The sequence below is a fragment of the Dermochelys coriacea genome, chromosome 22 (assembly GCF_009764565.3).
Source record: "Dermochelys coriacea isolate rDerCor1 chromosome 22, rDerCor1.pri.v4, whole genome shotgun sequence".
NCBI classification, from domain to species: domain Eukaryota; kingdom Metazoa; phylum Chordata; order Testudines; family Dermochelyidae; genus Dermochelys; species Dermochelys coriacea.
Genome location: NC_050089.1, coordinates 12897869 through 12916310, shown reverse-complemented (window position 1 = coordinate 12916310; position 18442 = coordinate 12897869). Strand labels below are relative to the sequence as shown.

General features: G+C 57.7%; 1 protein-coding gene across 3 annotated transcripts in view; it reads left to right on the top strand.

Annotated features, from left to right (window-relative positions):
• ABCG4 (ATP binding cassette subfamily G member 4) overlaps positions 1-18442 on the top strand; it is a 29523-nt gene that overhangs the window by 2722 nt on the left and 8359 nt on the right. For all 3 annotated transcript variants that reach the window (XM_038380944.2, XM_043500971.1, XM_043500970.1), the window contains 12 exons: positions 10372-10489; positions 10724-10856; positions 11719-11769; positions 12313-12458; positions 13112-13235; positions 13623-13737; positions 14611-14750; positions 15459-15557; positions 15895-16063; positions 16798-16898; positions 17240-17398; positions 17711-17829. In XM_038380944.2, coding sequence (XP_038236872.1) covers positions 10372-10489; positions 10724-10856; positions 11719-11769; positions 12313-12458; positions 13112-13235; positions 13623-13737; positions 14611-14750; positions 15459-15557; positions 15895-16063; positions 16798-16898; positions 17240-17398; positions 17711-17829 — 1474 coding nt within the window. The remainder of the gene's footprint in view (positions 1-10371; positions 10490-10723; positions 10857-11718; positions 11770-12312; positions 12459-13111; positions 13236-13622; positions 13738-14610; positions 14751-15458; positions 15558-15894; positions 16064-16797; positions 16899-17239; positions 17399-17710; positions 17830-18442) is intronic.

The window sequence follows — 18442 nt, the reverse complement described above, 5'->3', positions numbered from 1 at the left end:
GATCTAGCCAGGAGGGGAGAGATTTGAAAAGAAATCACATGAGTCAGCGTCTTGAGGGGACACAGGTGGCAGGAGTTGCAGAGGAGAAGGCTCTTGAGCCTGCAATGGCAAAGGGACTGTTAGGATATGCTGTTTGGAGGAATTTGCCTCCAAGGTCTTGGCTGCAGCCTCTTTCTGATATGGTGACTTTCATCCTCAGTCTCAAAGCACTTTGCAGGGGTTATTTACCCACCACTGAAATGCAGCCACCTCTGAGGTGGGATGCAGCAGCTGTTAAAATAAAAAAATAAATAAAACAATGTTTTATTTTAATCTGGTATCTGAAGGGTTAACTGTTGTGGCATGTATGCGCTAGCATAGGGGCCTCCTGTGAGTTGCTTGTATTCCTATTGGGTAGATCATGTGAGGGAAAGAAAAAAATACCCAATGCTTTGTTGCAAGTAATGTTCTATGCTGCATCGGTGGCTGAGGCATGGGACAGCCCTGTCTGCAGAAGCCAAGGGCTCTGGCTCTAAGCTGGTTAGATGGTGGTTTAGGTCTCTTATTCTCTGGAAACTCTTTTCTCTGTTTAATGCAAGTGCAGTGCTTGGTTAAGGCTTGGTTAAGCCCCTGGAAGGGTGTTTAAAATAGGAGTGGTGATTTTGAGTTGGCTCCTACAGGGGATGGGCAGCCAGGGGAGGTGTGTGGGGTCACGGTACTCCCTGGGTTCTGCAGCCTTTGCGGGGCTGATGAGATGGGGCTAGCGGGTCAGAGATGAGGGATTGGAATAGGAAGAGGAGAGGAGATGGGAGCTGGTTACCGATCCTAGCACCCGTTACCCAAGATGGCCAGAAGTCAAGATCGAACCACCCTTCAGTGCTCCAACTGACACGTTTGTCCCCCCCCCAGCCGAAGGCAGTGAGGAGGGGAGCAAGGGCCCATCAGAGATGGCTGAGTTTGTAATCCTGTGGTGTTTGCCATGTCCTGGGGGGCGGGGGGCTGTTGAAAGCATCAGTTCCCTGCTCTCACCGGTGATACTTTTCCACCTTGGTGGTTCTTGGTGTCAGAAATCAATGTTCCAGACGTCTCTGCCCCTGGCACTGCTTACGGGAGAGTGTGCGGAGTCTCTTCCTAGGCTGCTGAGGTGGTGCTAGCGTGTTTCCCTTCTGGGATGTGCTTGTGGCCAGGAGAAGGGGGAGATGCAGGTAAATTACAAGCGCTGAGAGCAGCAAGATCATGTTGCCACAGCCAGGTGTCACACTTCCCGCCCATGTGCAGTAGGATCCATGCACAGCGGGTGAATGTTGCTGAATTTGACTCTCCAGCTGTGATATCAAAATATATATTTAAATTAACCCCTGGGGGCATATTTCCAAAGGGTCGGATGAGGTTCCAGTCACATGGCTCTTGTGGAAGTCTCTGCTAAACCTCTAGGACTGTGGAGATTCCCCCACCTTGGGCAGGGACCCTCTTTTAGTTCTGTGTTTGTACAGTGCCTAGCACAATGGGGTCCTGGGCTGGGGCTGGGGCTGGGACAATACAAACAATGAAAAACAGTGTTTCTGTGCTCCAACCCAGCACGTCTGTGGGGAGTGGAGTGAAAGGCCCTTCCCCGCTGCTCCTATTTTGATCATCCATGTGGGGCTGTGGTTTGATAGAGAGTGTAGTGCAAACCACTAGACAGGAGCTTGAAGGGGAGGAAGTTTTGTCGCTTCCTGTGGCTGTATAAACTGCAATAACCTCTTCACAGTACCTACCTTCCCTGACCATGGCAGAAGTTTGTGCTCAAGCCATGGAATCTGGCTGTTTGGAGGAGTTTGCCTCCAAGGTCTTGGCTCCAGCCTCTTTCTGATATGGTGACTTTCATCCTCAGTCCCAAAGAACTTTGCAGGGGTTATTTACTCACCACTGAAATGCAGCCATCTCTGAGGTGAGATGCAGCAGCTGCTAAAAAGCACCCAGTAACACCACACAATTGAGGAGAGGAGTCAAAGAGAATCCAGTGAAACCGCTGGGCAGGATTTAGGGAGGCAGAATGGAATTGTCCACACTGGACATCTCCTGTGTAATGACCCAAGATGGCCAGAACGTCAGGGACAACAGAGCACTCAGAGCTTCAAATCCCCTCAAAGAGACCGGTTCTGTAGGAAGCTGCTGCAGACTGTCATCCTGGTGGGTGGGTTGAATGGCACTTGAAAGACCCTGATTGATGTGTCGGATCAGAGCATGAGCAGGCTGAGTGGGGAGTAGGTGTGTGTGTGTGGGGGGGGTTAGTTTCCTGCTCTCCCCACCGTCCCACTCCTCAGGCCCTTTGAGGATGGCTCCTACCAAACCATGCGTCGGTGGCATCCCCGTTTCATGTGTGTAACTCGGGGGCCCCCAGAGAGCCGGGGGAGGCTGATGGCAGCTGGTAGGTGGTAGTCTCCTTTAATTAGCTCCCTTCATTGATGGGATGCCAATCAAATGGCCCCAGGAGGCAGAAGAGAAGCTGATCCTGGAGGGGTGAAGAAAGACACTTTTAGAGCCCGGAGCGGCAGGAGAGAGCGGAACATCGCAGCAGCTGCAGAAAAAGCAGGGCTGGGTGGAATGCCTTAGGGCAGCTGCACAGGTGCCAGAGATGACTGGATGTGCTTTTGGGGGTGACGTTACGAGCGGGTCTCAAGTTTTATAGGATGCTGACTGCAGCTGGGGAAGGACCAGGATTTGGTAGGGCAGAGGTCAGGGCGGGGTCCCCCACCAAAGGCTGGATTTGGGTGTGGGTGCAACCCTTCCATCTGAAGGGAGACTTGAACTGCTACCTTGGTGGGGCTCATTGGTATCACCTCTACCTGGTGAGACAAAGAGAGCGTCCCCCGGCCAGACCGGAAGCAGCCTGGCTAGTCTTAGCTGGCTAGGGTTCTATGCAGCTCTTACAGCCAGTAACACACCCATCTGGGCAGAAGCTCAGGGTGCCTGGATCCTCAGCTGTAAATGATCCCCATTCCAGCCTGTGCAGGCAAACTGGGGAGTCCTTCATCTCCCCAAGACAGACCCTCCCACCCTGGCCTCTAGGAAGTTCTAGAATTTGGCTTTTCAGGTACAGAGTTTGCCCAGGGCTGTGGACAGGTGTCCACATGGTTGTGTGTGTGTCTATTTACCAAGTATCCTTATTCCCCCTTTTACAGTTGGAGAAACTGAGGCACAAAGTGGGCAAGTGACTTGCCCTGGGCCTCCCAGTGAGTCAATGGCAGAGCTAGGACTAAGGCCCGGGTCTTGTGACTCACACCGCGCTGCCCAAAATGTTCGTCTTGAATAACGTAGCCTGTGCCCTGAGTTACGGACAGAACCCCCTCTCTCCTCCGGAGCCGCTGGCGCTGGCACACTTGGGGGCTGTAAGCACAGTCTATAAACTGTTTCATTGCATCAGGACTTTTCCCCATCTCCTGTCTGTTCCCTTTTCCGACTGTGTCTCCTTAGCAGAATCTATTCTGAACCCAGATGGCCTGAGTCAAACATCCATGCCCAGCGCCTTCCGGCGGGTTCAGAATTAGGTGGAACGAATTCATCCAGCCCTGCCAGAAACAATGAGCTGAGCTTTGTCATCCACCTTTTAGCAATGGGATGTCACCCTAACCCCCTGCTATACTGATGCTGTCACCCTGCATATCCCGTAATGGTGATGTCACCCTAAATGTCCCACACATTACGATGAGGTCACTCTGCATCTCCCCAGTCCAGGCTGGGTATCTCTGGGATCAGACCCTTGTCTGCTGTTTGCATCGACTCCCCCAGAGCCCACTCCACCCTGCCCGTTGTTCTCAGCCTGCCGGGGCAGGAAGGAACTGGCATCCGCTGGGAGCTCCTCCCATCACCCAGAGATGGGGGGATAGCAGGCAACAATCTGAGGCCTTTCTCAGGGACTGATCCTTGCTCCTGTGAGCAACTTTTACTAAGGCAAGTAGTGCCTCTGGCTCCAATGGGTGGCGGGCTCAGTTCCTAGCTCTTTATTCAGGCAAAACTCTGCTCGAGTCAATGAAGCTCTCACCAGATGGAGGGGCTCCAGGGTGTATCCCTGTCACAGTAAATATTGTACCTGCTCCCTTTCAAAAAGGGGCACTGAGGATCCTTCTCCCTATTGAATTACTCAAGCTCTTTGGGGCAGGGACTGTCTTTGTTCTGTGTTCGTAGAGCACATAGCACAACGGGGTCCTGCTCCGTGCCTGGAGCTCCTGGCACTGCAGTCATACAAACACCATGCCCATGGCTGAGGACGGGTGCCCATGTGGCTTCCTACATGTGTCTGTTTACCAAGCATCATTATTGCCCTTCTACAGCTGGGGAAATTGAGGCACAGAGACTTGCCCAAAGTCACCCAGCAGACCAGTGGCAGAGCCGGGTACAGAATCCAGGAGTCCTGACACCTCGCTCCCCATCACGGGGCCATGCTGCCTGCTAAGGTGGAGTCTTGGGGTTCCCAAGCGGAGCCAAGACAGCTCTTTGCCAAACTGAGCGTGAAATTCAGGGGTGATGGGGGTGCGAGCCTCACTCCCAGCTCAAGGGGGTTTAAAGCACATGGGCTGTTGGGAGTCCAGCTGGGGGTCCTGGTGAAGCTTTCTCTCGGAGGTGGTCTCCCTCACCCCCCCACCTCACATTAGCCTCTGTCCCCTCCCTACAAGCCTCCAGATCTCCCCTCCCTGCCTCAGATGTTTGTGGGGGACAGGGGCAGGGACTGAGAGGGATCTGGCCCTGGGGGCCAGCTGATGAGGCAGAGATGGCTCTAGTGGGCGAAGGAGGGGGGCTAATTTGGGACTGACCCCATTAGCGAGCACAGCCCTGCTGGGCTCACGGTGACACCAGAGGGCGGGGAGGGGAGCCAACCCACGGGAAAGGCGGCTGGGGAGCAGGCCCCAGCACAATCCCCATCTTCACATGCCGGAGCTGACAGGCAAACGGCAAAGCCCCTGCAGAGCCTGCTGTCCTTCCCCAGCAGCACGCAGGGGTGGGCTGAGTGAGGGCTCAGCTGCTGTCGGGGGTTACTGGCTGTCAATGAACTTGAGTAACCGTGCTGCAAGCTGCGGCCCTTTGGAGTCTGGAGTGCGTGCTGTGGTTTGTGCAAGCCGCCAGTAGTGCAGGGCTGGGGAAGGGGGTGCAGCTTAGCACCTGGGTTTGCCTTCTGCATGTAAGGAGCAATGTGTGCGAACCTAGTGCTGCTTCTCCCGGCTCTGTGTAGTTTGTCACATGCCACCCCATCCCCAGCTTCAGCATCTCACACGAGCCTGGCCAGGACTCTGAAAACCTGCTGCAAAGCCACTGACCAGGGCAGTGAGGAGGAGGATTATACGCTGTATTACCATTGTGCTTGGGAGCCCTTGCCAGGGGCCCGGCAACTGCTGCAGGGCCATAAAGCTGCCCCCAGATTGCTTGCTGGCCCCACCAGCCCCCTCCCTGGGCCAGCTGCTTCCCTGCTCCCGTGCAGACCGTGCCATTAATTTCCTACAGTGCCCTTGGATGGCAGCAGTGAAGGTTCTGGGGTGCACTTCCCCACTGGAGGAGAGGAAGGGGGCAGGTTAACACTGCCCAGACGAAGAGAGCAATCCCTGGGCCCTGAAACAAGATACACATCTTCCCAGCTGATTAGGGAGGGGTGATGGAAATGCTACTCCCGCGGCACCTGATCCAGGGACACTCAGGGGCTTTACAGTAGCAGCAGGGATAGATCGCAGACCCTTCCTTCATGGAGCAAGAGGAGAATCCCCATTAGCTGCTAGCAGTATTGGGTCCAGGATACACAGTGAGCAGTTCTGATTCCTTCCAGCAAACGGAAGCAGTGCCCCATAAACCCTAGAGTTTGGTACCCAGGAACCTAGCCAGGCTGATCTGCAAAAGCTCCCATGATGCTCTGGACTGAAGCCCAGCCTTTCCTTTGCCCTGCTGCATTGCCTGGTGAGGAGAAGTTGGGAGGGACAATGTGGCTGGGCATGTCCCGGAGAGTGACCCCAGAGTGATGGGTGCAGACGCTAGGGGTTAACCCCTTCAGAACCACAGTGCTTTGCTGAAGCTACTGAGCTTGCTGGAAGGATGGATGTGTGGTGCACGCAGTTATTGGTAGCTTGGTTCTTGCCAGGTCTGGCGCTGCCAAAGTGCAGAGAGTCGTGAGCCAACCCCACAATGCCTGTGTCCCTAAGGCGGTGATTGCTGGGGGCAGGAGCCTCATGCAGAGGGACTAATGGGAAATTGGTTCCTTATTTTTACCATGGAGAAAGCATGACGGAGGGGGCATCTGCACCCGATCTATAGGAGAACCGAGGGCTTGTCCTGCAAGACCTTCAAACCCTTATTGTTTGTTTATTTGTGTTGGGGTAACTCCTATAGGCCTTAATTGGGGTGCGGGGCCCCGCTGCACTAGGCACTATCCAGCCATGATGAAAAGACTGGCCCTGCCCCAAGAGCTGACAAGCGACAGCTGGTGGGCAGCAGACAGATACAGTCTAGGTCATTAGATTAGAAGGATATAAACCTGGCATCCTCCTAATCTAATCCCTCTCTCTGTTCTCTGTGCTCTTGCACTTATTCTGTCTATCCTCGCTCTCTCTGATCTGCCCCTAACTGTGGTAGGGAGGTGCTGCCCTCAATATCTGAAGTTGGAAAGAAAGGTCCTAACCTTCTGCTGTACTGATCACTTGTTGCCTTGATGCATGGGAGTTTGATTGCCCTTGTTTGAGCCTGTGGCTATGGGTCAGGGAGTTATCCAGCTCCAGCTCCACCGTCTAGCTCCACTCCTCGGCCCTTGGGTCCCTCCTGCTGCGCTCTTTGACGCCTCCACCGGAGAAGCCCCGAAACTGGCTTCGGAAGGTAATAGCTGCTCAGAGACACAAGGCAGTGCCTGTCGCACTCTCCTGAGACATCTTGTTCCCAGCGCTGCAAAATGCTAATCAGCTCCTTCAAGTCCCTGGTAATTCTGGGGTTGATTAGCGGCTGCTGCCAGGTGTCACAGTAAAGTAGGTCGGCGGGCCATCGATCCGGCAGGCACAGGGCCTGCAGGCTGGGGACTGGTATTGCTGGGGGCTGCTTCCCAGAAAGTCCCTCCTGGGCAGAGCTCACCCAGTCAGTATGCTGCTGGGTGCCCCAGGGCAGCAGTGATGACTCAAACACCAGTAAAGAAAAATCCCTCTGTGAATCTCAGCCCCCCAGGGCACTGCAATAAGGACCACTTGTTAGCCCTCGTTACTGGTCAGGGGCGGGCAATGAGGCGGTTATTGCATGGAGGCAATGGGAGAGGAGTTCTTTAGCCCATGGCGAGCTCTCCCCATTCACACACATTGCTCCTTACACACAGAACAATCTCCTGCTTCCTGTCCAGCAAGCCCCCCCCACTTACTCCCCACCTTCCCAGAACTTCTCCCTACCTCCCCTAAACTCCCCCTCTAGTTTCTCATCTTGTGCTTGCTTGTCTTTATTTTGAGCCCCAGTCTTGTGAGGTGCTGGACACCTGCTGGAGGGGAGGGCCAGAGTGCTCAGCACCATGCGGCATCGGGCTGGTAGACTCAGGAAGCTCCCCAGGCCATGAAGGCATCCCTGTTGCGCAGAGCAGGCTCTGCTCTTGGTTTCCCCAAGGCCAGTGTACAGCAGCAGCCCCCGCATCACTGGAGCTAGTGCAGTTGCTGTGGGTTTGCAGTGAGCAGGGTAACAGAGCAGAGCCCAGCCCAGGGTTTCTAACACACCCGGCCCATTCATGGTGCCAGAGAATGAGTAACAGTGACTGTCCAGGGGGCAGATCTTGAGAGGTTGGGGAGAGAAAAGTGGGGTCCCCTGGGATTCCACATTTTGGTTTCCTATCCCAGCTTCTTTGGTTTCCACCATCCCAGTAGGATCCTCTCTCTGTCCATCCTCCTGCCATACTCTGTCCTAGTAAAATCTGTCCCATTAGGATCCGCGCTCCATTCCAGTATGACCTATACGTGTCTATCCCTGTGCGCTCTGCCCCACCCTTGACTAGTCCTGTCATGCGTCCTTTGCCTTCTCATTTCTGGATGGTCGCAGAGGCCCCGGGCACACAACTTATCGGCTGCAAATCAGACAGACTCCACAGGAGGCTGGAGGGAATGGGGTGGAGGGAGCCGGCTGCTAACCTTGGCTTCCTGGAATTTACAACCGAAATCGACGTGCGGCTCTGTTGCTGGAGCCAATCTGGGCTGAGCCTGGGGCAGAGTAGCCAGGCCTTTGGCAGACAGATGCCTGTTAGCTAAGGTAGGGGAGGGACCCTGCATGCAGAAACAGGTGCCCTGACCCAGGCCTGGTCCCCTGCAGAGGTAGGAGATGGGAGGAGGCTTTGCTGCTAGGAATGGGCCCTGTGTGTTTGGATCTGAGCTGCCCCGTGGCTCTGGGGCTTGGGCCGCATTTCCTATCCCAACGAGTGCTGTGCAAAAGACTGGTGGGCTGCTGTCAAGTCACTGAGCAGCAGCTACACAAAGACCTGCAACCCCCTAGTCCCCCTGCTCAGAGTGAACCCCCACCCAGCTGCCTTTCTTGGGAGAGTCCATCTCCCCGCTGGCTCTGAGGCTGCCCCAGCATCCGGCAACCTGCCTTCTGTAGGGACCCTTGGCACATTCTGGCTTGCCTTGCTGCTAAGGTCCATAGCCCCAGGCAGATCCAGGGCCCCCAAGAGGCTGGGCCTCCCCCACTGGGGGCAGGAAAATCAGCAGGGCGCATCTGTCTGCAAAGTCAGTGCAATGAATAGGGATGGGGTTTCACTGTTCAGGGCAACTGCACCTGTTTTCCCCCTCTGGGCCCCAGCATGGGCACCCACTCTTACGCTTCTGGCTCTTGGGTGGAGACCCACGTCTCTCTCCCTCCTGACCAGGGTATTTCCAGGCTGCACAGTTACCTGCCTGTGCTGTGAATTCCCCAGCAAAGGCAAACAATCTAAGCAGGCTTTGCTTTGCTTTCTTGGCAAAGGCTTTGAACTGTGTAATGGCCAACAATTATGTCACTACACAGCTAGATTCAGAGTCAAAGAGGGAGGAGGGACACTAAATGATCTAGCCTGACCTTCTGAACGCAGCCCTTTCTAAGCAAACACATTTATTCTTAAGGTAACAGCATTACAGAGAAAATGTATTAAGAACCTACAAGCATGCTAAGAAGCTTGCCAGAGTGCACCCCAGCTCCCGCAAGGGCTCTGGCTGGTGAAAACATCCTTCAGACCCCACCAAGGAGGTTTTCTGTGGTCACAAGTTCATAACAGCTGTTACCTCAGAACAAATACCCCATGAATCTGAGAGTCACTCTTTTATCCAGTTTGGGCCTCTTAACTTTCTCCTCCTGTAACAGACAATGGGATTTTCCTTCAAAGGGATGGGTCTGGAGGTGGGCAATTTGCATTCCCCTCCTCCCAATATTTCCTAGAAAACCCACCCAACTAAAAGGTCAGTCTTGTCTGCCCCATTGTTTGAAAAGAGTCCTTTGACACTCATAACACTTCCCAGGGTTTACATTAGTCCTGCCTCCCCGCTAAAGAAGTCCCATGCAATCCCACAGTAACACACACACATATGCATTTGTAATACAATGAACTCCTAAAATACTTAAACTTAGTTCAATAAGGTTTGCCCAGGAGATGGCAGGAGATTGCCTGATCTGGCACGGGGGCCTGTTGGGGACTGGGGGTCCCAGGTAGTACAGGAACTTTCACCTCCAGGTCACCATTTAGGAGGGAGACCTGCCGGCGCAGGAGATCTATTCCTAACGGTTGCCACACCAGAGCTGACTGCCTGCTTGCAAAACAAAGGTTGATGTTACAGCGTCTGCAGGCTTGTAATGTGGCATTGGGCTCAGAGAGCGGGAGAGGTTGTGGGGTGGCCCCCCGATGTGTCTCTGGATGGGTGGACAGGCTGGGAGTCAGGACTCCTGAGCTCTCTTCCTGACCCGTTGTGTGGATGACTCCATTCTGTAACTCACTTTCCCCATCTGCAACATGGGGAGAATGATCCTGCCAAGCAATTGTAAAGGGCTTTTGACTGATAGAGTTTAAGGCCAGAAGGGATTAGATCATCTCATCTGATCTCCTGTATAACACTGGCCATGATATTTCATCCAGTTACCCCCCTACTGAGCCTGGTAATTTATATTTGACTAAACCAGGTCTCCCAGAGAGGCCTCCAGTCTGGATGTGAGGCCAACAAGAGATGGAGAATCCACTCTTCCACCTTGTGGAAGGTGCCAGAGAAGGGCCCAGGGCTGGGGTGGTTTTACTGTAGTGGGGGATGGGGTAAACTCCTCCACCCAAGAGGAGTTACCGATGTGGGGCTGACCCTTCGCATCATGGCCACTGGTTCCCCAGCCCTCGCACACCACCAGACAGTTCTCTGGGCTCTGCCAGAGAGGAGCTCATCTTGCTTTCTTCCCCTCTTCCAGGGTACAAGACTCTCCTGAAATGCCTGTCCGGGAAATTCTGCCGGCGCGAGCTCATTGGGATAATGGGCCCCTCGGGTGCTGGGAAATCCACGCTCATGAACATCCTAGCTGGTTACAGGTGAGACAGCTCCCTGGTAGGGAGAGGGCGCAGGGTTTCCTGCTGCGTGATTGACCTCTGCGCATGGGACCGACAGCCTGGTGTTCCCCTCTCTCCGGCCAGCCCGGTAGGGATGGTAGCATGGTGTACTGTGATGGAGGCTCCTGGGGGTGGGTTATCTGTGTGGGAGGTGGGGATCTGCACTCACTCTGCCTCACCAGCACCGCACTCTGCATCTCGGCTTGTTGCCCACAGGGAGACGGGGATGAAGGGCCAGATCCTGGTGAATGGCCGGCCGCGGGACCTGCGCACCTTCCGCAAGATGTCCTGCTACATCATGCAGGATGACATGCTGCTGCCGCACCTGACTGTGCTGGAGGCCATGATGGTGTGTGAGTGGGGCTGGGGGTGGGGGGAATGGCATGGCCCGGGGGGCAGCAGGACTCGAGGGCTGCTCCGAAAGGGTGGAACAGCAGTGTGGGATTGCTTGCTTGGGAGCTGTGTTTTGGCCCTGCAGTTGGCACAAGACCTGGCACGGATTAACCCAGTGTGGGCTTGCCACTGAGCCCATGGCCATACGGAGATGTGATGGCATGGGGCCACCTTCCTCCCTGGAGTGATCCCACCAGCCTGGGTGCAGTGAGCATCATTATATGGCTATGGATGCTAGTCGATATGGGGATAGGAACAGAATAAATCGAGAACATAGAACCCAGTTAGGCTTGGGTTTTATAAAACAGCCGGGGTCCTCAGCTGCTATTACTGGGGGAGTTTGGTGCTCATGAAAGCTGGGGGAGCTGAGCCAGACTCTGCAGGCAGCTGGGGGCTCCTCTCACATGCCTCTGCAGCCGTGTCCTGTAGTGTGCCCTGTTATCCCAGTTCTGGGGTCCCCCTGCACACACAGCTCTGCCGATACCCCTCAATCCTGACCCACAGCCCCCCCGGGCTTCCCCGTGCCCACAGCTCTGCCAATAACCCTCAATCCCAGCCCACAGACCCCTGTTATTCCAGCCGTGGGCTCCCCCATGCCCACAGCTCTACCAGTGCCCCTCAGTCCTGACCCACAGCCCCCCTGCTGTTCCATCCCCTGGATTCTGCCGAGCAGAGCTGAGGGCAGAGTGCCTGGCTTACCATGGCATTCTGTGCGGAGGCCGGGAGACCCCTGGTCGTTCTGTTTGGGAGCTGGGCAGGCCCCAGTGTGGCTGCCTGCAGGCTCTGACTGGCCCCTGTGTCTGTTCCCTGCCCCGCAGGTCTCTGCTAACCTGAAGCTAAATGAGAAGCAGGAGGTGAAGAAGGAGCTGGTGAGTTGGGGGTCTCTGCTTAGTAGCTGAAGGGTTTCAAGGGAGGGCAGCACTCTCTGGGCAGCACTGTCATGCCCAGAAGGGCCCATCCTGTCCCTCAGCCCACAGGGTAAAAAGGCTCCCAGGCCATACCCTTAATGGCTCAGCACACCAGCACAGGGGTGGGACCCCTGGGAGGGCTGGGGAATGTGGAGACACAGGCTTGGCACAGTGGGGGCAGGGGAGGTGGGGACACAGGCTGGGCACTGGGGAGGTGGGGACTCAGGCTGGGCCCGGGGGGGGGCAGGGGGAGATGGGAGCACGGGGGGGCTGGGTGAGGTGGGGACACAGGCTGGGCACAGTGGGGGCAGGGGGAGCAGCAGGGGGTAGGAAGAGTGTTGGGGGCCACCAGTGCCTTTCAAACCCTGGCCCCAGGGAGGCCGCACATCCCTCAAGGTGGGGCTGTGATGGGGGCAGTGAGGTGCCCATGTGGGGCAGGGAGGCTGGCACAGCGACCCCGGGGCCCCATCAGGGAGTGACTCTTTCTGCTCTGTGCTGGCCCAGGTGCAGGAGATCCTGACGGCGCTGGGGCTGCTGGAGTGCTCCTACACTCGCACCATGTCGCTGTCCGGGGGGCAGCGCAAGCGCCTCGCCATCGCCCTGGAGCTGGTCAACAACCCCCCGGTCATGTTCTTCGACGAGCCAACCAGGTGAGCATGGGGTGGCCCTGCCCTAGGCTGAGCCTGCCCCGTCGCTCCCCGCAGGCCCGCCCTTCACATGGGGAGCCTCCCTCCTCCACCATTCTAGGCCAGCATGGGGCTCCCCCTCCCCGGGAGCCTGCAGCTGTCGCTGGCCCCTGGAGCTGCCCAGGGGGAGCCAAGCATGAGCAGCGGGTTCATGTCTCTTTGCTGCAGCTGAGAAATTGGGGGGGGGTCACAGCCAGGGATGAACTTGGATTGACCAGGACAGGGGGCTCTCCCTGCACCAGCTGGAGCGGGGAGCTGTGAGACACACTGTGTAGCCAAGCTGGGGGAGTGGGAAGCCCTGCTTTGTTTTAGCAGCCGGGGAGCCTGCCCTGCTAACAGCTCAAGGTCACAGCTGCCCCCACCCTGAGTTGGCTCAGGGGCTGCCCCAGGTGTCCCTGTATCTGGGGTGTTCATTCTCTCCCCATCCCCATTCCTATCCTACCTCATTCTGGCTCCACTCCTCTTCCTCTCTGCATTCATCCTTTCCCCCACTCCCTTTCTCTTTTCCACCTCTTCTATCCATCCCCCTCACACCTCCATCTCCCCCTTTTCTCACTCCCCCTGCCCCCCACAAACCCCATTCCCTTCCCTCTCCCCCCCCCTTTTCCTGGCTGCAGTGGCCTGGACAGCGCCTCCTGCTTCCAAGTCGTCTCTTTGATGAGATCCCTGGCCCAGGGAGGCCGCACTATCATCTGCACCATTCACCAGCCCAGCGCCAAGCTCTTCGAAATGTTCGACAAGGTGGGTGAGTCCCCTGCCCGCCCCTGTGCTTTGGGGAGCATCACCTGCTAATCAGAGCTCTGCCTCCAGTGGGCAAAGGGGGTATCTGCAGCTGGCAGGGCCTGTCTGCTCTCAGTTGCTGAGTCGGGTGTATAGGGCTCAGCCATGTAGGCACCCTGACCAAGAGCTAGTGCGGCAGGCAATAGAAACCTGGGACCGAGTCCCAGTACCCTGCAGCAGCATCTCTTGGCTGGTGGGCCCCCCCACTGGCTCCCCCTTCCCTGCGAGGCAGAGAGCTCCCTGGCTTGCAGGAGCCCTAGGAGCGGGAGGTCTCGGGGTCTGGACCATGGTGTTTCGTGGGGGACTTGCTGCCATTTCCTGCCCAGGCAGCTTTGTTCTCTCTTCCAGCTGTACATCCTGAGCCAGGGCCAGTGCATCTTCAAAGGGGTGGTGACCAACCTCATCCCCTACCTGAAAGGGCTGGGGCTGCACTGCCCCACCTACCACAACCCGGCTGACTTCAGTAAGTGCCCATGCAAAGCCAGGCTTCCCATGCCTTTCCCTTGACCTGCAGCCGGCCCCGCCTCTCGCTGGCTGAGCAGGGCCAGGACGGCATGGGAGAGCTCCCAGGAGCGGGAGGGCAGAGCCTAGGGGTTGGTGAGTCAGTACGTGTCTCCTGGTGTCCTGGTGTGTTTTTTCTGGGAGTTGGAGAAGTTTGTGCTGCTCTCCCAGCTGGTGTGGTTCCGTCCTCCCCTGGGGCTCTCGCCGGATGTGAGATACTTCTTCACTTCCTGCCCTAAGCACTTGTGCTGTGTTACTACTAAACAGCTGCTGCCTTCCACCCCAGAGGTGGCTGCATTTCCTCAGGGATGAGCCCCCTCTAGACCCCTCACTGGGCGAATGAACATTGCAAGGTGCTACAGGAGCCTTTGAGGGCCTGGGAGGGCAATGCACTGACCATTCTCCATGCAGAGTGGCTCCAGGCACTCAGGAGTGAGGTGGGGTCTCCCTCCCCACACCTGCCCAAGGTCTGGGGGGGTTATACCTAGAGTACTGTCCCCCACCCCAACTGGCGTGGGTCAAGAGGTTCTGCCTGGCTACTCCAGCCTTAACACCTGGCCATGGGGAGGTGGCTGCTCCCCTGCCGTTTCCAGATCATGCTGCCTCTGTCATAGCTCCCCATCCCATCTGGGGGATGTTTCCAGGAGCAGACAAGCCTAACTCCCACTCAGCCCTGAGATGGAGGTTAGTACATCCCCCCCCCGTAATGCGCTGGGGCCAGGGCAGAGGGGGCAGGGTGCCCAGCTGCCCCTGATTGTCAGCCGTGGCTGCGAAGAGCGGGGCAGGGTGGCTAGGCCCGAGGGGTCTCAGTGCTTGCTGTTTGGGTTCCCCCCAGTTATCGAAGTGGCCTCGGGCGAGTATGGAGACCTCAACCCATTGCTGTTCCGTGCTGTCCAGAATGGGCTGTGCACCATGGCCGAGAAGAAGAGCAGCCCGGAGAAGACGGACTCGTCCTGCCCAGTCCCCTGCATGACGGTCAGTATGGCAGCCCCGACGCAGGCAGGCCCCGGGGCATCTTTGCCCCCGATGCCCAGAACCCTGTGGTGCTGGGCTCTGTCCCTCCAGGTGGGGCTGGGCTGTGGGTCAGTTATGGGGAAAGGTCCTGGTGTATCTAGGGAATATCCCTGGGACAGCAGCATCCCAGCCCTCATCACACTGTCCCAGACCCTGGTCGGCTTCAGAGGGGGTGGGTACAGAGCAGCTGAGAATTGGGAGCAGCCCCTGCCTTGTTCCCTCACCCCGAGGGAGTAATGTCTGTCTGTACACCTGTGGAGTTTGGGGTGCCAATCGCTGTGTTATCTGAGCACCAGAGCCACCCTCCCCGCCAGGTAGTGCCTCTTGTTCTCTGGGAATCTCCCCGCACACCAGAGCACTTGTGCTGTGTCTGCCCTGCTGCCCCATAGAGCCATTCCCCAGTGTGTGTACAGCAGCCCCGCTGTGGCCCAGGGGCAGCCAGGGTGCTATAGGGAGTGAGACGGTGTCTGGGGCGAAGGGTGTGGCAGCTGCTGGCCAGGCCTGGGCCCATTGTCCCTGAGGTGCTGGGGGTAACAAGGCTCCCCTGGGTGGGGCTGGTGCCCGCACTCCCAGCAGGTGCCCATGTGGGGTGGAGGGGTCTGCATGTCAAGGCTGGGAGCCCCTGGGTCCCTGACTCTCCGTGTCTTCGTCTTGGTCCCCCCCGCACAGGACGTGGATCATATCGAGAGCCACACGTTTGCCACCAGCACCATGACCCAGTTCTGCATCCTCTTCAAGAGAACGTTCCTGTCCATCATGAGAGACACAGTAAGGGAAGGGTGCTGCGGGGATGGGCCAGCGCCGGGGAGGGGGCAGAGACCAAGGCTGGGGCAGAGGGGACAGGGAGCAGAGGGTGGGAAGGTTGGAGGCAGGACTAAGGCACATGCAGAGGGGATGGGGTGAAGGGAGCAGGGACCGGGGCTTGATGGCTGGAGAAGGGAAGGGAGAGGCTGCATCGTGGGAATCCCTTTACTGCTGGAGCCAGCAGGTGGAGGGGGCCCATTGCTGCCCTCGCTGTTGGGGGTGAACGCTCAGCAAGTGGCCTGGCGCGCCCAGGGCTCATGGTGGTCCTGCTCTGAGTGCAGAACCCATCTTGCCCCTGCAGGTCCTGACCCACCTGCGGTTCATGTCTCACATCTGCATCGGGGTGCTCATCGGGCTGCTGTACCTGCACATCGGCAATGACGCTGGCAAGGTCTTCAACAACACCGGCTTCCTCTTCTTCTCCATGCTCTTCCTCATGTTCGCCGCCCTGATGCCCACTGTCCTCACATGTACGGCACTCACCTGCCCCCATCTCCCCTAGAGCACTGGTGTCTGTCCAGGGGGCTTGCGGGAAGATCCCAGGAGTGAGGGTGGGGCAGGCCTGTCTGGCGGCTGGGGGCTTTCTGTGCTGCACTGAAACACCCGAGCCAGTAACTCCTTCTGCCCAGGCCTGGGGCTTAGCTGGGGTCGCTGCAGGGCAGGTGGGGCGAGCCCTGGGTACACTCAGTGCTGACGTTATGGGCAGGAGCTGATGGAGCACAGGGACTGCTTTGGGGACTCAGTGGAAGAGCCCTGAGCAGGCTAAGAGGTCAGCCCCGTTCCCTGTGATGTGCAGGTCGGGGTGTCAGGCCCCTGGACCACTGGGGATCCCCGAGCTCTGGCAGCTGATTTCCTCCATGGGATCCAGCTGGGTTTACCCCTGGGCGGCTCCAGCCAGGCCTGGGAGAGGCTGAGGTTGGGAGTGAAGGGCAGGGGGTGGAGTGTGGGTAGTTCTGGGCCCAGTTCGGTTCTTGAGTGTAGACCCCGGTGCCCCTCGCTCCTGGAGGCGCTGGCATCATGGATCAGAACCAGCCACAGCCAGGGAATCCTGGGGAGCTGCTCGGCAGCACTACTGGGCTTCAAGGGTTAGCATCTGTCAGCCCTCCCTCGGCTTCTATTTGAGCCAGGAGCCGGCGGGCCCGAGAATGGGGCCGGCACAGGGCACCGCTTGCTGCTAACCTGTGGTGTCCCTCTGTGCCCGCAGTCCCTCTGGAGATGTCTGTGTTCCTGAGAGAGCACCTGAACTACTGGTACAGCCTAAAGGCCTATTACCTGGCCAAGACCATGGCAGATGTGCCCTTCCAGGTGAGGATTCAGCATGGGTGGGTGGGGGGATGAAATAGACTCTCATAGGTTAGGCCCCTGGGCTGCTCTGCCTACAGGGAGATCCAGGGCTGGCTTCTCCCGGGTTCCTGCCGCTCGTGGCACATCCTGGGCCCTGACTCCATTGGAGAGGTGCAGAGAGGGGGGTTCATAGAGCTCCGGAGGTCCCAGATCCCTGCCCTGTGGAGCTCACAGTATAACTTGGACCACTGTGATGCTTGGGGCCACAGAGCAGGGTGCAGAGACCCCGTCATTGCAGGGCATAGAATGGAGCCTTAGTGGAGGTGGGTCCTGCTGAACCATCTCACTTCCACCCCCTGCAGGTGATCTGCCCCATAGCCTACTGCAGCATCGTGTACTGGATGACAGGCCAGCCCCCGGAGGCCACACGCTTCCTCCTCTTCTCCGCCCTCGCCACTTCCACCGCCCTGGTGGCACAGTCCCTGGGGCTTCTGATCGGAGCAGCTTCCACCTCCTTGCAGGTCAGAGGGGGCGCAGGTTTTGGTGGGGACACTGGGTTACACGACGGGGACAGCCTCTGGCAGTTTGCACCTGTCTGCTCTATCAGAGTCAGTAATCGAGTGAGTGATGTGCCAGGGTGTGTGGATTGCAGGTGTGCGAGGGGGTGTCAGCCCTGCAAGGGCGTGGCACTGAAAGCGTGAGCGTGCATGTGCGTGGAAGTGTGCATGCACACCAGGACATGTGTGTGGGCATGGGTTCGCATGACACTGGCTACGTGCTGTGCCCCCCCCCCCCATTGCCGTGCCTGACTCCGGCCTGCCTCTGCCTTGCAGGTGGCCACATTCGTGGGACCAGTCACTGCTATCCCCGTCCTGCTCTTCTCAGGCTTCTTCGTCAGCTTCAAGACCATCCCCACGTACCTGCAATGGACCTCGTATGTCTCCTATGTCAGGTGGGGGCTCGCAGCAGCAGTGAGAACAGGGCACTGGCAACACTCACGCATGGATGGTGACTACCCTGCATCCCTGCTAATGCTCCCCACAGACGTCCCTCTGGGAAGGATTTGCAGGGGATTCAGGCCTGGCCCTAGGGCTTGAGGGGACATCCAGCTACCAGGGACCCCTCTCAAGCCGTGGCACCTTGCTCCAGGGATGCTCTGGCTGGGGGATGGTAGGATGCAGGAGAGGCAAGGACCCTGGAGGGATGGTGCCTCCTTGTGGCTGCAGATGGGTTGCACGGACCTGCTGCTTCTTTGAGAACGGAGATAGCCAGCTTTAGGGGAGATGGTTTTACGTGCATCTGTCTGGCCCCCGGATACACAGCAGTGCCAGTTCTGCAGCTGGCCAGCCTGATACCCCCAAGTGCTACAGGCACCACTGCTGTCTAGCTCCGTGGTGCACAGCTGTGCTGGGGCCTCTCCCAGACAGCTCCCTGATGTGCAGTGATGCTGATGCCAGTCTTGGCAGGTGCAGCAGAATCGGTATCACCTGTGGCTGGTTCTCTGCTGCAGAGCAGTCCAGAGGCTCACCCAGTCCGGTGCCAGGTGAGCAGAAGCCACCCAGTGT